Source organism: Pimephales promelas, chromosome 6 (assembly GCF_988280905.1).
Source record: "Pimephales promelas chromosome 6, fPimPro1.hap1.1, whole genome shotgun sequence".
In the NCBI taxonomy this organism is placed as follows: domain Eukaryota; kingdom Metazoa; phylum Chordata; class Actinopteri; order Cypriniformes; family Leuciscidae; genus Pimephales; species Pimephales promelas.
The window spans coordinates 41915044-41934513 of NC_142774.1; the positions used below are offsets into that span (position 1 = coordinate 41915044).

Sequence of the window (19470 nt, forward strand, 5' to 3'; positions counted from 1 at the left end):
AATGAACCTTTGGTCTAATTACACATTGCTACCTAGTCAACCGTTATCTGAGATTTTTTTTCATGATTGCCGAATGTAAATAGTTTTATCTCTAAAAACAGTTTAGCCTATAACGCTAGTTCAATGCTAGTATATAGGGCATAGAGTAATGACAAATAAAAATCGCTTGTTATTACCACTAACAAGGCTCAAAATAGCCCCACACCAAAACGACAGCATAACAAGGGTCCCTACATTCAAACCGAAGCGTTGAGAACTTTGTCAGTGTCCAAACAGTTTAATAAGAAGATATTTTATACACACAGTAAATTTCGCGAATACAGGAAGAAGCCATCTTTGAAAAATAGTCTCTACCAGTCGATCTACGAACGCCGATCCAAGTGCGCTTAACTGTGCAGAATCTCATATGATCCGCTGTTTCCAGAAGAAACACAAACACAAACCGTTTACTTGTCTTCAATATGTACACGTAGCCTACTGTTCGCGCTCACCTTATCACCTTATTCACATCTCACCAGCGCACTTGGATCGGCGTTCGTAGATCGACTGGTAGAGACTATTTTTCCAAGATGGCTTCTTCCTGAATTCGCGAAATTTACTGTGTGTATAAAACATCTTCTTATTAAACTGTATGGACACTGACAAAGTTCTCAATGCTTCGGTTTGAATGTAGGGACTCTTTTTATGCTGTCGTTTTGGTGTGGGGCTATTTTGAGCCTTTTTAGTGGTAATAACAAGCGATTTTTATTTGTCATTACTCTATGCCCTATATACTAGCATTATACTAGCGTTATAGGCTAAACTGTTTTTAGAGATAAAACTATTTACATTCGGCAATCATGAAAACAAATCTCAGATAACGGTTGACTAGGTAACAATGTGTTATTAGACTAAAGGTTCATTTTGCGCCGGAGTTCTCCTTTAAATGCAGTGTATTATTTTACTCCTTAAAGTATTTTTTTAAATGCACTGAAGTATTTCCATTTTTAAAAAATCGAAACGTCTTTAGATGGAAAATCAATTTTACAATCGATTCAATGAACACTTACTGTAGGTCTCAAATCGAACAGGATTTTTTCACAGCCTTAGTTATGATGCATTTATAGTGCTTTTGTGTCATCCTGCTAAACATCTTCTTCCGTGAAAAGAAAGTAAAAGAAAGTCATACGGGTTTGGAAGGACATGACGACGAGTGAATGAATTATTCCTTCAGTTTGAGACTCTTGCTGATCTGCACTGACTGTCAGTTTCTCACTTGTGTGTGTGTGTGTGTGTGTGTGTGTGCTGATTAACTCGGATCTTCTCTCTGGATTTCTCACCTGTAATTCCTCAACTAATCTTTTGGTATTTTTGTGAGACTGAAGTGTGTGTGTTTTACATTTGCATGCATATAATCGTCGCTTCAAACCTTGAGCTTCCTCGCTTCTCTCTTCATGACTTTATCTATAGACTTTAGTAAGTGTCGTTTAAGTCATGCTTTCAATCAAGTCCTTTGATATGGTAAGTAATGCATCAACAAGAGAGAAGATTGTGCTTGTCAAGCCATTTCATGTTGGATCCTATTGCTGGTTTGAGATATGAATAGTTTGCAACAGCTCTATTTTAGTGTATAAATAAACAGACATCATACATTATCTGTAACTTAAAAACAATCATTTGGCACAAATCATCCAGAATGTTCTGCTCAAGGTTGCAGTTTCTTGTGTGTTATATTGCCTCGCTTGTGTTGTTTCGCTACAGATTAAACAGGAATAAAATGGTCTAACCCTGGTTTAAGCTGCGTTCACACCACGTCGTTTTTACCGTAATTTTAAGATGACAACGCGTGTACCAATATATACCAATATGATGGACGATATACCGATATGATGGCCGATATATCGGCCGATATACCGATATGATGGCCGATATACCGATGTGATGGCCGATATACCGACCGATACAGTTATGATGGCCGATATACCGATATGATGGCCTGTATATCGACCAATACCGATATGATGGTCGATATACCGGAATGATGGCCGATATACCAATATGATGGCCGACATACCGATATGATGGCCGATATATCGACCGATGCCGATATGATGTCCGATATACCGATACAATGGCCGCTATGCCGATACGATGGCCAATATACCGATATGATGCCCGATATACCGATATGATGGCCGATAGACCGACCGATACCGATATGATGGCCGATATACCGATATGATGGCTGGTATACCGACCGATACCGATATGATGGCTGATATACCGATATGATGGCTGATATACCGATATGATGGCCGATATACCGATATGATGGCTGATATATCGATATGATGGCCGATATACCGATATGATGGCTGGTATACCGACCGATACCGATATGATGGCTGATATACCGATATGATGGCTGATATACCGATATGATGGCCGATATACCGATATGATGGCTGATATATCGATATGATGGCCGATATACCGATATGATGGCCGATATATCGACCGATACCGATATGATGGCCGATATAACGATATGATGGCCGATATATCGACTGATACCGATATGATGTCCGATATGCCGATATGATGGCCGATATACCGATATGATGGCCGATATACCGATATGATGGCCGATATACCGATATGATGGCCGATATATCGACCGATACTGATATGATGGCCGATATATCGACCAATACCGATATGATGGTCGATATACCGATATGATGGCCGATAGCATCTCTACAAGTTGTAATTACGAGCTCTATGAGGACGCGAGATCTTAACGATCTTTACTCTTAAATTTTTTAAATGCACTAAATTGTAACTTTATCATTTGAAAAGTGTAATTGGAAATTAAATAGTCAAAACCATTGTGAAATTATAAAGTATCGTCTTATTAAACTGTCCGTACACTTATTCTCAATGCTTCGGTTTGCATGTTATGCTAGCGTGTTAGTGTGGGGTATTTTGAGCCTATTTAGTGGTATTGACTAGCGATTTTTATTTTTACTTACTCTATGCCCTATATACTAGCATCATAAGCTAATCTGTGGTTCGAGTAAAAACTAGGGTACATTCGATTATCATGAAAACACACTCAGAGAACGGTCGACTCAGTACCAATGTGTCCTTTAAGCTGCGTTCACGTCACGTTGTATTTACCATAATTTCAACATGACAACACATGATGGCATTTTTTTTTTTGGTAATAAAGTTGTATTCACAAGCTGTACGAGGACACGAGGTCTTATGTCACCAGTCTCCTGTGATGTGTTGTTTCTGTTTGGGATCCGCAGTGCCGACTCCCTCCTCCAGTCCTCCTGACGCCGTGGACCGATACCTGGAGACGCCGGCCGACGAGAACGAACACGCTCACTTTCTGAAGGCCAAGGAGAGTCTGGAGGCCAAACACCGCGAGCGCATGTCTCAGGTGCGACACGCAGACTAACTCATGCGTTCATTCTGCGAGGACGCGTTAAATTGACCCAAAAGTGACATTTATGGTGTTACAAAAGATTCGATTTCAAATAAATGCAAAGAATCCTGAAAAAAACAAACAAACATTGATCACTGTTTCCACAAAAATATGAAACCGTGTTCAACATTGATAATAATCATAAATGTTTCTTGAGCATCAGATCATCATATTAGAGTGATTTCTGAAGGATCATGTGACACTGAAGACTGGAGTAATGATGATAAATTCAGCTTTGATCACAGGAATAAATTACACTTTACTATATATTCACTATATATAAACATCTGCTTTAAATTACAATGATATTTCCCTATTTTGACTGTATTTTTGGTCAAATAAACCCAAACTTTGTGACTTCTTTCAAAAACATTAACAAATCTACTTTACTATATTTGTGTGAAGGAGTTTTTGAAGCTGTTTCTACAGAAATACGAAGTTTGATGTAACGTGACCGAGGATAAAGTGCTGATTGTCACGTGATCTTGTCTTGTAGGTGATGAGGGAATGGGAAGAGGCCGAGAGACAGGCGAAGAGTTTACCGCGCAACGACAAGAAGGCCGTGATCCAGGTCAGTTCAGTCCCTCACCGGGAATCAAACAATTTAATGAAATTGTGAGTTACTTTGAATTTAAGTTGAAAGAATGTGAGGAATGTGCTTAAATGTTTGTTCAAATATAGTAATTTAAAGGTAAATAAAATAACAAATAACAAAAAATCATTAAAAACATTGCATTAAAAAAATAGAAAAAATATTATCAAAATTAAATAAAATAAGATTTCTGAAAAACAAAAGAAAAAAAGTATAATTTTAGTGCTTCGGGTCATTTTCAGCTTCGGGACCCACAAGGGAAGTATGAGTTAATATAACGACCGATACCGGTATGATGGCCGATATACCGAAATATAATGGCCGATATACCGATATGATGGCCGATATATATATCGCCCGATATACCGATATGATGGCCGATATACCGACCGATATGATGGCCGATATACCGATATGGTGGTCGATATATCGACCAATACCGATATGATGGTCGATATACCGATATGATGGCCGATATACTGATATGATGGCCGATATATCGACCAATGCCGGTATGATGGCCGATATACTGCTATGATGTCCGATATACTGATATGATGGCCGTTATATCGACCGATACCGATATGATGGCCGATATACCGATATGATGGCAGCTATATCGACGATACCGATATGATGGCCGATATACCGAAATGATGGCCAATATATAACGATATGATGGCCGATATATTGACCGATGCTGATATGATGGCCGATATATACCGATATGGTGGCCGATATACCGATATGATGGCCTAAATATATCGCCCCGATATACTGATATGATGGCCGATATACCGATATGGTGGCCGATATATCGACCAATACCGATATGATGGCCAATATATCGGCCGATACAGATATGATGGCCGATATATCGACCAATGCCGATATGATGGGCGATATACCGATATGATGGCCGCTATATCGACCGATACCGATATGATGGCCGATATACCAAAATGATGGCCGATATATAACGATATGATGGCCAATATGATGGCCGATATACCGATATGATGGCCGCTATATCGACGATACCGATATGATGGCCGATATACCAAAATGATGGCCGATATATAACGATATGATGGCCAATATGATGGCCGATATACCGATATGATGGCCGCTATATCGACGATACCGATATGATGTCCGATATACCGAAATGATGGCCGATATATAACGATATGATGGCCAATATGATGGCCGATATACCGATATGATGGCCGATATATAACGATATGATGGCCAATATGATGGCCGATATACCGATATGATGGCCGCTATATCGACCGATACCGATATGATGGCCGATATACCAAAATGATGGCCGATATATAACGATATGATGGCCAATATGATGGCCGATATACCGATATGATGGCCGCTATATCGACGATACCGATATGATGTCCGATATACCGAAATGATGGCCGATATACCGATATGGTGGCCGATATATACCGATACGATGGTCGATATATCGACCGATAACGATATGATGGCTGATATACCAATATGATGGCTGATAGCATCTCTGCAAGTTGTAATTACGAGCTCTATGAGGACGCGAGATCTTAACGATCTTTACTCTTAAATTTTTTAAATGCACTAAATTGTAACTTTATCATTTGAAAAGTGTAATTGGGAATTAAATAGTCAAAACCATGGTGAAATTATAAAGTATCGTCTTATTAAACTGTCCGTACACCTTATTGTCAATGCTTCGGTTTGCATGTAGGGACCCTCGTCTTTCTGGAAAAACAAAAGAAAAAAAGTATAATTTTAGTGCTTCGGGTCATTTTCAGCTTCGGGACCCACGAGGGAAGGATGAGTTAATAGAGACTTTCAAAAAAATCCCTATGGGAGAGATCAATGGGAAAAAGTAGTTTCGGAACCAACCCCGCTTAAAACGGGGGCGTTTGTTTGATTTCCCATGAGCCTTTGCCTGATTGTTGGTGTTCCCGCAGCGCTTCCAGGAGAAGGTGGAGGCGCTGGAGCAGGAGGCGGCCGGTGAGCGGCAGCAACTGGTGGAGACGCACATGGCTCGCGTGGAGGCGCTCCTGAACGACCGGCGCCGGCTGGCTCTCGAGAGCTACCTGTCCTCCCTGCAGAGCGACCCGCCACGGGTACACACGCCTCACGTGATGCACTGATACATTTTAACTTGATTGACAGGGCAGTTTAAACGGAGACTAAGTAGTTTGTGCCTACTCAAAAGTATCTTCATAAAGAGTGCATGCTTTTAGGGTGTATAAATCTGAGAATTGGGACGCAGCGAATAGAAATATAAATCATATGAGTCCTGAAATGGTCCGTGTTGTCCTGAATGTGAGTTTCTGATGCTGCTGTGTGTCCTGCAGCCTCGGCATGTGTTCAGCCTGTTGAAGAAGTACGTGCGCGCCGAGCAGAAAGACCGTCAACACACACTCAAACACTTCGAACACGTGCGCATGGTGGACCCGAAGAAAGCCGCGCAGATCCGGCCGCAGGTACGAGTCCATCGCTGGTCATAACCTGCAGAAAAGCACATTATTGACTGTCAGCGTTCTTGTGCTTTTACGGGATGTTTTATGTCAATAATAAAAAAAGTAATTCCCATAACAATGTTGAACTATTGCGCTTGACGTATAAATGTGAAGGTAACACTTTACGTTAAGCTTAATTTTTTAATTTTTAGTATTATTAAGATTTTTATATATATATATATATACTGTATATATACAGTATATATATATATGAAGAGTTCAGATGCAAAAGCCTCTAAATGTTATTTGAAATTTTCTTCTAAAATGACCATTTTTATCAAGCTTGTATATTTAAGTTCAGTATTTTCACTTAAATGACAATTAATAGGTAATTATCATTGCCATTTAAGTGAAATCACTGAACTTAAAGAAAATTTTAGAAGAAAATTTCAAATGGCACTTAGAGGCTTTTGCATCTGAACTCTTCATATATATATTTAGTTTTGATGTTCATTTTATTTATAGTGCTTTTGTCATTTTATTAGTTTATATTATTTTGGTTTAATCTATTTTAGTTTTATTTATTTCTATTTATTTAATAATATTTTATTAATATTTATTTAATAATTTTAGCGCTTTTCATTTAGTTAAAGTTTTATTTTATTTCTGCTTTATTTCAGTCAACAAATGTTTTTAAATAGTTGTAGTTAACGATAATAACCCTGGGTCCAATTAGTTAATGCATTAACTAACAGTGATAAATGTTACATTATGTGTTCATCTTTGTTAATGTTAATCCATTCTTCACACCGCTTTAATTGAATTAAATAATTGAATTGAATTTAAAGCTGGTTTACCACACCATTATATTATAAACTTATAAACTAACGCTTTTGGTTTTCTTACTTGGTATTTTTGTCTTGTTTCCAGTCCAAATATCAAACATTTCTTAAATCAAGATGCATTTACTAAAGTAGTAAAATGACTAAAGTCTTGATTCTAGGGAAATAAATTAAAATGAAGTGAGTTTTTGCTTAAAACCAGCAGTATGTGGTGAGAAAAATAATCATTTTTCTGTTTGAATTAACATGATTTTTCTCACCGCATTGTTTTAAGCAAAAACTCACTTAATTTTGATTAATTACCTCGGAAACCAGGACATCATATCTTATGTGATTTTGCTCATCTAGTAACTGCATCTTGATTTAAGGATTTGTAGATATTTGGACTGGAAACGAGACACAAATACTAGGTTTAGCTGATTGTAGATGATTATCTGATGAGCAAACCGTGAGTCAGCGGGATCTTTGAAGATCCTTTAAGCGTATTAAAAGCTCAGTGACCCGCTGACCTCTGACCTCAGGTGCTGACCCATCTGCGTGTGATCGAGGAGCGCATGAACCAGTCTCTCGGGCTCCTGTACAAGGTGCCGGGAGTCGCGGAGGATATCCAGGACCAAGTCGGTGAGTTTGTGACGAGACTGTGTGAGATGATGATGATGATGATGATGATGATGACCCTGGACCACAAAACCAGTCACATGGGTCCATTTTCTGAATTTGAGATCAGCAATAAATCAGCTCCCCATTGGTGTATTTATTTATTTATTTATTTATTTATTTATTTATTTATTTATTTATTTATTTATTTATTTATTTATTTATTTGATAGGGACAATGTACATTAATGAACTTCTGAATTGAGACAACAAAACAGACGTAAACATGCCGGATTATAGCCACAGGGCTAATTTACATCCGTATAGTCCCTAGAAAAATAACAAAAAATATGTATGTTTCTTAGGGTAGGACAATATTTGGCCGAGATACTATTTGATGGTGCAAAAACATTGAAACACTGAGAAAATCGCCTTTAAAGATATTTGTTGCATTCACACTCACAAATAAATGTTTCATATATTTACGTACATATATTATATATATTATAGATATATTCATATATTTACGTACATATATTACATATATTATATATATTTACGTACATATATTTATGGTTGGAAATGTACAAAATACCCTCATGGTTCATGATCGTCACTTAATATCCTAATGATTTTTGGCATAAGACAAATCTATAATTTTGACTGTTGTCGTGTGACCCGTGACTGGTTCAGTGATGCGGGTCCCGTATGATGATTGGCTATATCTGACTGTAATGACGGATCGGGTCTGATCGCACGTGTTGCTCGTCCGCTGGTGTGTGTTCGTGTCTCGTGCGTCACTGCTCCATCTGCTCGTTTGCTCTCTGGCTTCGGTCCTGCGTTTGGCAGCAGCTCGTCTGTCATTAAGTGTGTCTGTAATTAAGCTCTGATCAGCTTCCTCTGTAATCCTGTCGTATCATCATCTCTCTCTCGCTTGCTCTCTTTCGCTCTTGCTTGCTCTCTCTCTCGCTTTCTCTATCTCTCTCACTCTGTTGCTCTCTCGCTCGCTCTATCTCAGTCTTGCTTGCTCTCTCTCTCGCTTTGTCGCTCTTGCTCGCTCTCTCTCTTGCTGTATCTCTCTCGCTCTGTCGCTCTATTACTCTCTCTCTTGCTCTATCTCGCTCTGTCGCTCGCTCTCTCTTGCTTGGTCTCTCTCTCTTGCTCTATCTCGCTCTGTCGCTCTCTCTCTCGCTCGCGCTCTCTCTCGCTGTATCTCAATTCAATTCAATTCAAATGAGCTTTATTGGCATGGCTGTAAAATAGCACAATATTGCCAAAGCAATAGTAATATATAAACATATATGTAGATAAATAAAAGTGAAAAAAAATAAAATAAATAAACAACAACAATAAAAAAACATTTCCATGTTATGCATAAATATACCATCTGTGTACCAAATGTAAATATACCAAATGTATCTCTCTCGCTCTGTCGCTTGCTCTCTCTCTCTTGCTCTATCTCTCTCTCTCGCTCGCTCTATCTCTCTCTCTTGCTCTATCTCGCTCGCTCGCTCTATCTCTCTCACTCTGTCGCTCTCTCTCTCTCTCTCTTGCTCTATGTCGCTCTATCTTGCTCAAAACAATCATTTTGGAATAGCCTTAAAAGTTGCACGTGCTATTATTTTTAAATTATATCTAAAAAAAAAAAAAATTATGTATTTTTTTTTTATATAATTTAAAAATAATAGCAGGTGCAACTTTTAAGTTGCATAATCGCATCCAAAATAACGATTAATCGCATCCAAAATAAAAGTCTGTGTTTACATGATATATTTGTGTATGCTGTATGTAATTATTTTGCATATATAAATACACACAGAAGCATGTATATATTTAAGAAAATGTGTTATTCATATATAAAATATTTATATTTATATAATATAGATTATGTATTTCTATATATATATATATATATATATATATATATAGAGAGAGAGAGAGAGAGAGAGAGAGAGAGAGAGAGAGAGAGAGAATTTAAGCGCAAATAATTCTTAAATATATACATGCATGCATAGGTATTTATATATACAAAATAATTATATACAGCACACACAAATATATCATGTAAACACAGACTTTTATTTTGGATGCGATTAATCGCAATTAATTTTTGCACAGCCCTAATATAAATAAATAAATATATATATATATGTGTGTGTGTTTTATGAAAATATGTATATCAAAAGTCCCCATTAGGATTGCTAAGTAATCGTGTGTGTGTGTGTGTGTGTGTGTCAGAGCTGCTGCAGCGCGAGCAGCAGGAGATGTCGGCTCAGTTGGCTAACCTGCAGAGTGACGTCCGGGTGAGTTACGGCAACGACGCGCTGATGCCGGACAGCACCGTGAGCCTGGACCCGCTGCCGGCCGAGGACTCGCAGGGCTTCGGCTTCATTCACCCCGAGAGCTTCAACCAGCCCAACACACAGAACGAGGGTACGAGCTGGACCTATCCCAGCAGCCCCGGCTCTCTAGTACTAGTGCTCAAACACAGTCATTCATCAACACTGAGCAATATTAATGTTCATGCTCTGCTGTATTAATCCTCCTGTTGTGAAGTGTGTATGAGTGTGTGTACTCGTGTGTCTCTGCAGTTGAGCCGGTCGATGCCCGACCCGTCGCAGACCGAGGCTTCCCGACGCGGCCAGGTACGGAAATATTTTTAACATATGCTCATAACTGTTTTCACTTCAGTGCATGTTTAATTTCCGTGTGTGTGTGTGTGTGTGTGTGGTGTTCAGTGTCAGGACTGAAGCCGGAGGATATTCCCGAGCTGCGGATGGAGGCCGAAGAGAGACACAGCGAAGTCTACCACCAGAAACTGGTACACACACACACACACACACACACTCACACACACACTCACACACACTCGCATAACCGTACTATAGCTAACCAACACCAATACAGAAGATCAACACAAGCAGGTTTTCCTCATGTTGGATGTGATACGCAATTCAGTCGCCATGGCAACGCAAACCTCTTAAAGTCTTAAAGGGACAGTTCACATTTAAAGGGACAGTTCAACCCCGTCAGACTTTTTTTGGGTGAACTGTCCTTTAAATTCATAAAGTCATGGTGTTAAATGTTGCATGCATGCTTTCCAAATGCAAATATCTAAAGTTTAAATCAAGATGAATTTACTTCTCAGTTAAGCTGATTTTTCCTGATATTTCTTCTTGTATTAGTCATGAGCATAATTTTGATGAATTTCACAGAAAACAAATGTCATCATACATCTGAAGTAAATGTATCTTGTTTTAGGAATTTATTATTACTATTTTTTTTTTTCAGTTTGATCAGAAGGTACAGTAAAATATTTCCATATTGTACAGGTTTTGAGCAAAACGAATCAAGCTTCTTTTTTCCTGGAAAGTGAAGTGTATCTCCATGAACTTTGACATTTAGAGAACACATTGATGTATTGAGTTCCCTTCTAGAAGTTTCTTGGTCTTAAATGAGTCTTAAGTGTACCTTCATATCTCTGCTCAGGTCTTCTTCGCCGAGGACGTGAGCTCCAATAAGGGAGCTATTATTGGCCTGATGGTCGGAGGCGTTGTCATAGCAACCATCATCGTCATCACCCTGGTGATGCTGAGGAAGAAACAGTACACGTCCATTCACCACGGGATCATTGAGGTCAGTGAGTTCAGTGCCAGTTAATCGCTAAGCCCCGCCCCCCTTAGTTACTGTTGCTAACTAAATAAACTATTTAACTAAATAAATAAATTAACAAATAAACGGAGTTGTTAATGCTAACGACAACTGTCAGTGTGAAACCAGTGTGACACAAGTTAGGGTTAGGCGGGACTTACAGATAGGTCAACTGTAGATGTGAGCTGGTGTGTAATGGCAATGGATTTGATTGACAGGTGGACGCCGCCGTGACCCCGGAGGAACGTCACCTGTCTAAGATGCAGCAGAACGGCTATGAAAACCCCACATACAAGTTCTTCGAGCAGATCCACAACTGATGGCGTAACTTACCCCCACCCTCACCCTCCTCATCTCCAGACGCTGCAGAGGACACCTGACGCAAACGTCTCGTCCGCTATTGGCCGGTTCCCGTGACTAGCAGTCAGAGACCACCTCCCATTGGCTGGACGGACTGTCACATGATCAGATTAATGCGGTTGGGGTCCGTTTCAGGTTCCGTTTCAAATTGAATGCACAAATCCAACTGAACACATAATTCAAAGTCATTCCAAATTCGATTGAACACACAATTCAAATCGCAAATCAAATTGAATGTATAATTCAGATTCAGTTGGAATTCAGATCACAAATCATAATTCAAATTAAAAATCAAATTGACAATTCAAATTAAATTCAATGAATAATTCAGATTCAATTGGAATTCAAATCACAAATCAGAATTCAAATTTAATCCAAATCCCATTGAGTGCATAATTCAAATTCAGTTCTAATTCAATTTCTAAATTTGTTTCAGTTCAAAAACTTTCAAATTAATGAATAGTTCTAATTCGGTTCACTTCAAATTGAACGCATAACTCAAATTTAGTTCAAACCAAATAGAATGCATAATTCAAATCACAAATCAAATTTAACGTACCATTTAAAATTCAGTTCATATTCAAACCAGATTGAATGCATATTTCAAATTTGAATTCACTCCAGATTTTTCAACCATGACGTCCCATTGGCTGAATGAGCACGATCAGATTTGAATGAAATGCACTATTGAGTGTTGCGTCCCCTGCAGCGTCTGCTCTCTCTCTCTCTCACACTACTAAACGAGTGAAACACTGGGATATCTGTGGGATGAACGTCCGAGACTTCATCCCGCCTCTCCTCCTCTTCATCTCTTCATCACACACTGACTGCAGCTGCGCTGTGTTCGGTGGTTAAATTGATGTTCTTCTGAATGAGATCTTGAAATTGTTTGATTTGTTTATGCTTTGTTTTTCAAGAAAAAAAGAATAATTAAAAAAAAGAAATTTGCCAAAAAAAAACACATTTTTTTTTCTTTTCTTTTTTAGTTTTGTCAATATTAAAGTAATGCAAAAAAGAAACTAGTTGTAACTATGTAGTGCATGATAGAAAAAAATGAAGAAAATCTGCTATTTGGATCTTGGTCTTTTCTCATGTAGAGACATTTTAGCAGAGTTAAACAGTAACTTGTGAAAATGTGATTTGAGTTGCACAAAAAACTCTATTGGCTTCTGCTTTGATACTCGATTAAACGGATCCATGCTTTTATTTGAATATTTTTTTATCAGGCTGAGATCCAGCGGTGGCTGTTGATGTACATTTACTGTCTTTAATGTTTTCATCCTATGCATTTCAGAGATTTATTTACTCCTTCTTTATAAACGGCTATTTAATTTAGATTTTCCATTGGACTTGTGGTTGTGTGTGTTTTTTAAGCGGGTGTTTGGGGGCGGGTGGGCTTTCGGGGGTGTTTTCTGTGTGTTTGTATCCAGTCGGTTTCGTGTTCTCAAATCACTGTATCCACAGATCTGTCTCTCTCTCTCACACACACACACCTTCATCTCACTGCAAAATCAAAAGAAAATTATTTTGCATTGCAGCATTTGTTTTTTAAATTTACCCCAAATTGTTATTGTAATGCAACACAATAATTAAATAGTATTTAAATGGGCTATATGTATGAATTTGCATTCACTTATCGCTTTTTATTGCTAAAGTGTGAACAGTATGTAACGAAACTTAAAAAACAAGACCTTCCCCGGTTCTCTAGCCTATAGACTGATGTTTATGTGAAGGACTCGGGACGTTTTTCCCGGGAAAATCAACGGATGTGACCGTAACGTTCCCGCCAGCCTCTCTTCCGTTCAAAATCACATGAGATAAACGTCATTCTGTACATATAGCCTCTTTAAATAGTGTTTATGGTAACATCGTACAGAACTGAATTCATTTAATGATAATTTATTGGGTTTTGTTTAGTCGTGTCCTGCATTCAAATGAGAATTTGTGCTTAATTGACATGAAAATAATGTGACAACGCTGCAAAATGTTATTGCATATGTTGTTCTTTTGATTTTGGCGCGTTTCACTCTCACCTCTTGCTGTAGAAAGCGTCTCATGACCGGATGTGTGACTGGTTATGATCAGATTACCAGTATAAACTGATGGATGTATCCATAATCAACCCGTCTGATGAATGTCATAACCGTTTACAGAATCGTCTCAGTGATGACGTCACGCGTCGTTCGCACTGCTGTTCTCAGATCAGTGATGCATCATGGGTAATTATCAGTGTGTGTTTGTTGTGGTTCAGAGATGCTGAATGATATACGGGTGGCGATGAGGGTTTTTTTCAGTGGCGTTTTTCTGTGTATCATTGGAAAACAACTGCGCTTTCTACACTGTATTCCATAAATAAAGTTTTGAATGTACATACAGACTCTCTTTGTCGTGGCTCTTTTGTAATTGTTCATCATTTAAATACAATAACATTTAAAATTTCAGTGTACAGTAGTTTAAATATTTGTGGAAAAATAAATAGATAGTAGTCTATAGCTTGTGGAATTAGATTTGTGTAGGCCTATGTGTATACATGAATATATATATAAAAAAAAAATCAACTAAAATTGTGTTCACATGAACCGAATACTCAGGTTATGATTTTATTTGGAAATATTTATTACCACAGGTATTACATGCCTGTTTTTATTTTTCATGTTTACATATTCATTGTATTTCAATGTGCTTATGGTTTATATTTCACCAACATGTTGTACAGTATATTATTGTATTGTTCTGGTATGTCATGTTTTATAAGTAAGTATTTAGCCTTTACATGAATAGAATACCTACTTTTTTTTTTTTTTTTTGAATGATCGATTACATTTCTGTTATTAATTGTCTAATTTACGTCATAACGGCATAATAATTTTTTGTACATTCTCTGCGTGGAAGCTGTATAAACCTGTACAGTCTGCGGTATAAACACTCTGTCTCCCTCTGCTGTCCAAATATCATAATTTATCAGTTTTTTTAAATAGGCTAATTGTGTGTGTGTGTGTGTGTGTGTGTGTGTGTGTGTGTGTGTGTGTGTGTGTGTGTGTGTGTGTGTGTGTAGACTTATATGGCCTATATATATATATATATATATATATATATATATATATATATATATATTGGCCTTATATAAATAACATTATATGGCCCATTTTAAAGTACTTTGGCCCAATTTCGAGGGAGGGTCTTAAAAAACAACAACAACAACATACTTATAAACAGTACGCAAGAAAGATAGTAAATGCAAGTAAAATAAACAGACAAAACATTAAACAAAATAAACAAAAAAATAGATTTTAAAAATAAAAATTGAGCCAGAGTTAATATATAATTTAAAATAAAATCAAGAGAGTGAGAAATGCTTTGAGTACGTTTTGTTTTCATTATACAAAAGCATGCTATTTATGTGCACGATTCGTCATAACACCGGCAGTAAATGTGACGTCATACCCATCAGCACGCGCGGTGACCCGGAAGCACTCAGCGTCATCTGTTCTTGGTTCTTCGGTTCCTCGGGTGTCAAACACAAGGTTAGACGTGATATCATTCTTTATCTTGTTTGTTTCGAATGAAAACGAGGATATAATTATTATGCCAGTGTATATAATCTCTTGTAAGTGTTTTAAACATCAGTAAGTTAGCGCTTTACTGCGCGTGAGGTCAATGTCATCGAGCGAGTCACCACCGTTTAAAAACTCAAGATGTGATTTAATATGATAATCAGGCCTTAATTAAACATCAGCGAGAGAGATTAGTCAAAATCCCTGATTATTTAACATAAGTACTTTATAGTGTCATGTAAATATTGATTTGTGAAATTGTGAAAAAACATGCGTTTGTAAATACGTCTTTATCTCAAAATTGACGTTTTATGTCGTAATTAATATTTATCAAAGCATGATTTTTATGTCTAATGTAGCAGAAATGTAATTTTATACACATGGGTCTCAAAAGATATAAAAACCAAAACGGCATAATTTTTTTTAGTTACATTTGATCATGAGTTTGTAATGTTTGTCAAATATGTCGTAATCGCACTTTAACAATGGTTTATTCATTTATTTTTTAGCAATTTATTTTAATATTCTTAAGAATGAAGAGTTCTTTGAAAAGTGTGTATTTTTTTGTCAAAAGTGCTTTCATCCATCCTAACAGGATTAACCTTTTAACCTTATCCATTATTAGCCTTCTGAAGCCAAGACATAATATCCATATTAATAACTTATAAACTCGAAATCATGGGATATTAGGTGAACTGTTGCTTTAAGATGACAATAATATGGTTAATATTTCCGGGACGATGAACAGCCCAACGAGGAGTGTTTGTGGTGATGGATGATGTGTGTGCTGTGTCACTGATTCTCTGTGTGTGTGTGTGTGTGTGTGTGTGTCCCTCCGGCAGCGTCATGGCTCTTCATCGGCTCTTCCGGCTGTCGTCTCTGTTGCGTTCAGTCGTGAGTGTGTCGCTGCGCAGGAACATCGGCCTCTCCGCGGTGCTCTTCAACAAAGCCAGAGATCTGGATCCAGTGCAGAAGCTGTTCCTGGACAAGATCCGCGAGTACAACACCAAGAGCAAGTGTGTTGATGCAGCTGATACACACACACACACACACACACACACTCACTCACTCACTCACTCACTCACTCACTCACTCTCTCAGGTCTTCGGGTGGAGTGGTGGATGCGGGTCCAGAATATCAGAAGAACATGTCGGAAGAGATGACGAAACTCCAGCGCCTGTACGGAGGAGGAGATCTGACCCAGTTCCCCCAGTTCAAGTTCCCCGGTGAGCCCATCAAATCAACACCACACACCATTAAAATAACCACTGGAATACGATCCAAATTAAAAAAACACTGAATCAATCCCAAAATGATTCGCCGTTCTGACTCGTTTGAACCGCTACACTGGCGCCCCCTGCTGGTCACTACAGTGGAAAACATGCAGACAAACACCTTTACAAAGCTTTTACAAATGTTTTATTCAAGGTGTGATCTATTAAATTGACTAATCAATCTTTCAGTGTCTCTGAAAGATTATCAAACCTTAGGGTTGTTTTATGAAGCGCTTGGTTAATCAGACCAGTTACTTTTAACTACAACTAATTAATGTGGGTTTATATGTACAACATTGATCAGAGATCAGGAAAAATATACCATATACTTGCTTCAAAAGTCTTTTTGTTGTTAGATTCAATTATTGTGTTGCCAATAGGGGTGTAACGATACACAAAACTGACGGTTCGGTTTTCCCACGGTTTTGTCGTCTCGGTTCGGTTTGAATTTTCAGATGCTTTTTATTTTTTAGATATAATAATCAACACACAACACATTGTATGAAAACATATAAACTGAACATTAACTGTGCATTAACTTGTGTTTTTACTCTAATTTGTTATTGAAATATAATATTTACACAGTTGTCATTTTCATGAAAGATATTTTAAACATACATTAAATAATCAAGATATCATTAACAGGTTAAGTAAAATATAATATACAGGCTAACATAGTGCATTTATTTAGTGCAAGAGTTCATTTACAGGAAGTTGTGGACACTGAATCGCTTGCCTGTTGAGCTACATATAATGCTTGTGACAAGCTATTCTGTTTTATTGACGTCTTTCCGCGGCTGAAACACTGATTGAGCGATTACACGAGTTATGATGCCTTTCTGTAAGTATACTGTATCTTTCAACATACAGATGATCACGTTCACTCGTGCGCCGCGCCGACGCTTGAAATGAGGGGCCTAGTAAGCCTACAGCGATCTGTCACGCCACATCAAAGAGCGCCAAAACGCCATTTATTGTTTGAATTTCGTGATCAAATAGACAGAATTTGAAAGATTACGTCTTGCTTATTATCGAAAGTAACAAAACACAGAGCTTGTTCTTTGGTGTTAATGGTGGTTAGGCTACAAAACTGAATTCGTTGTGTACTGTATACATAAGACATGAGGTCCATTGGGCTGGGCGGGGCCGGGGTAGCGCGGGGCGGGGCATGTTCGGTACGCAATGACAGTATCGCGATTCGAATTGTGAGTTCAGTATCGCAGTTTTTCGATTCGGTTCGAAAATTGTTACACCCCTAGTTTCATTTTGTTGAAATTTTCAAGGTTTACTGTTCACTGCTTAAGTTAGTCTGGCGGTTAGACTAGTTAGTTAGTTAGTTAGTTAGTCTGGCGGTTAGACTAGTTAGTTAGTTAGTCTGGTGGTTAGACTAGTTAGTTACTAGTTAGTTAGTCTGGTGGTTAGACTAGTTAGTTAGTTAGTCTGGCAGTTAGTTAGTTAGTCTGGTGGTTAGACTAGTTAGTTAGTTTGTCTGGCGGTTAGATTAGTCATTAGTTAGTCTGGCGGTTAGACTAGTCGTTAGTTCTTAGTTAGTCTGGCGGTTAGACTAGCCGTTAGTTAGTTAGTTAGTTAGTTTGTTAGTCTGGCAGTTAGACTACCTGTTAGTTAGTCTGGCAATAAGTTGGTTAGTCTGTCCGTTAGACTAGCCATTAGTTATTTAGTCTGGCAGTTAGACTAGCTGTTAGTTAGTTAGTTAGCGTTAGACTAGCTGTTAGTCTGCTGGTTAGACTAGCTGTTAGTTAGTTAGTCTGCCGGTTAGACTAGCTGTTAGTTAGTCTGCCGGTTAGACTAGCTGTTAGTTAGTTAGTCTGCTGGTTAGACTAGCTGTTAGTTAGTTAGTTAATCTGCCGGTTAGACTAGCTGTTAGTTAGTTAATCTGCCGGTTAGACTAGCTGTTACTTGGTTAATCTGCCGGTTAGACTAGCTGTTAGTTAGTCTGCCGGTTAGACTAGTCGCTAGCTTGTTTAATGACACTTTTGTTGTTGTTTCCTCAGAGCCCGTACTGGAGGAGGTGTCGCCTAAATGATCCTCATCTGTCTGTGTGCTGCTGAAAATCTCTACACAATATTTAATAAACAAACTTTGGTTCAAAACTCATTTTGTGTCTGTGATGTCCAGGTCTTTGAGTCGCTCCTTAACTTTAATGTTAGTTGAAATGTTTTAAAAGTTTTTCTTCACTATTTTTTAATGTAACTTAGAAAAGCATCGTTCACCCAGACTTTTTCATTTCCTCATCCGTAGGTCGACTTTCTCATTAAAATGTTTTCCGTAAATGTTAAATTAACCAGTCAAAGTCCCCCTGTGGTGTAAATCCAGCTTTTAATGTTGTTTATGTGTGTATGTGTTGTTTTTAATACACTTTAACACACACCACGTGTAAGTTCATAAGTCGAGTATTTCCTCCTTAAAACTGCAGTGAACCAAAAACAGTCTCAAAAACACGCTTTGAAATCGCTGGTGTTTCTGACGTCACAAACCACCTTGTAACCAATCAGATCAACGGGTGATCATCAACCAGTGGATCTCTGAGTGAGTGAGTGAGTGAGGGGAGGCAGGGCTCATTTGCATATTCTGACACGAGGGTGTCAAGTTGTATTCAAGATGCATGAAGGCATGAAGACATTTTGTTTTCAAGGAAAA

The 19470-nt window shown here is 38.0% G+C and overlaps 2 protein-coding genes across 3 annotated transcripts in view; both read left to right on the plus strand.

Moving 5' to 3' along the window:
• The window catches only part of appa (amyloid beta precursor protein a), a 34657-nt gene extending 22701 nt beyond the window's left edge, over positions 1–11956 (plus strand). For both annotated transcript variants that reach the window (XM_089132587.1, XM_089132588.1), the window contains 10 exons: positions 3294–3427; positions 3969–4043; positions 6038–6196; positions 6431–6559; positions 7899–7998; positions 10212–10406; positions 10565–10618; positions 10712–10794; positions 11463–11609; positions 11843–11956. In XM_089132587.1, the coding sequence (XP_088988713.1) occupies positions 3294–3427; positions 3969–4043; positions 6038–6196; positions 6431–6559; positions 7899–7998; positions 10212–10406; positions 10565–10618; positions 10712–10794; positions 11463–11609; positions 11843–11944 (1178 nt within the window). In that variant the 3' untranslated portion in view covers positions 11945–11956. The remainder of the gene's footprint in view (positions 1–3293; positions 3428–3968; positions 4044–6037; positions 6197–6430; positions 6560–7898; positions 7999–10211; positions 10407–10564; positions 10619–10711; positions 10795–11462; positions 11610–11842) is intronic.
• Positions 11957–15423: 3467 nt separating this feature from the next.
• Positions 15424–18927, plus strand: atp5pf (ATP synthase peripheral stalk subunit F6). Its single transcript, XM_089132589.1, has 4 exons — positions 15424–15508; positions 16381–16554; positions 16640–16764; positions 18825–18927. Exons 2-4 carry the CDS (start codon positions 16385–16387, stop codon positions 18854–18856), a joined length of 327 nt encoding a protein of 108 aa, XP_088988715.1. The 5' UTR covers positions 15424–15508; positions 16381–16384; the 3' UTR covers positions 18857–18927.
• Positions 18928–19470: the final 543 nt, after the last annotated feature.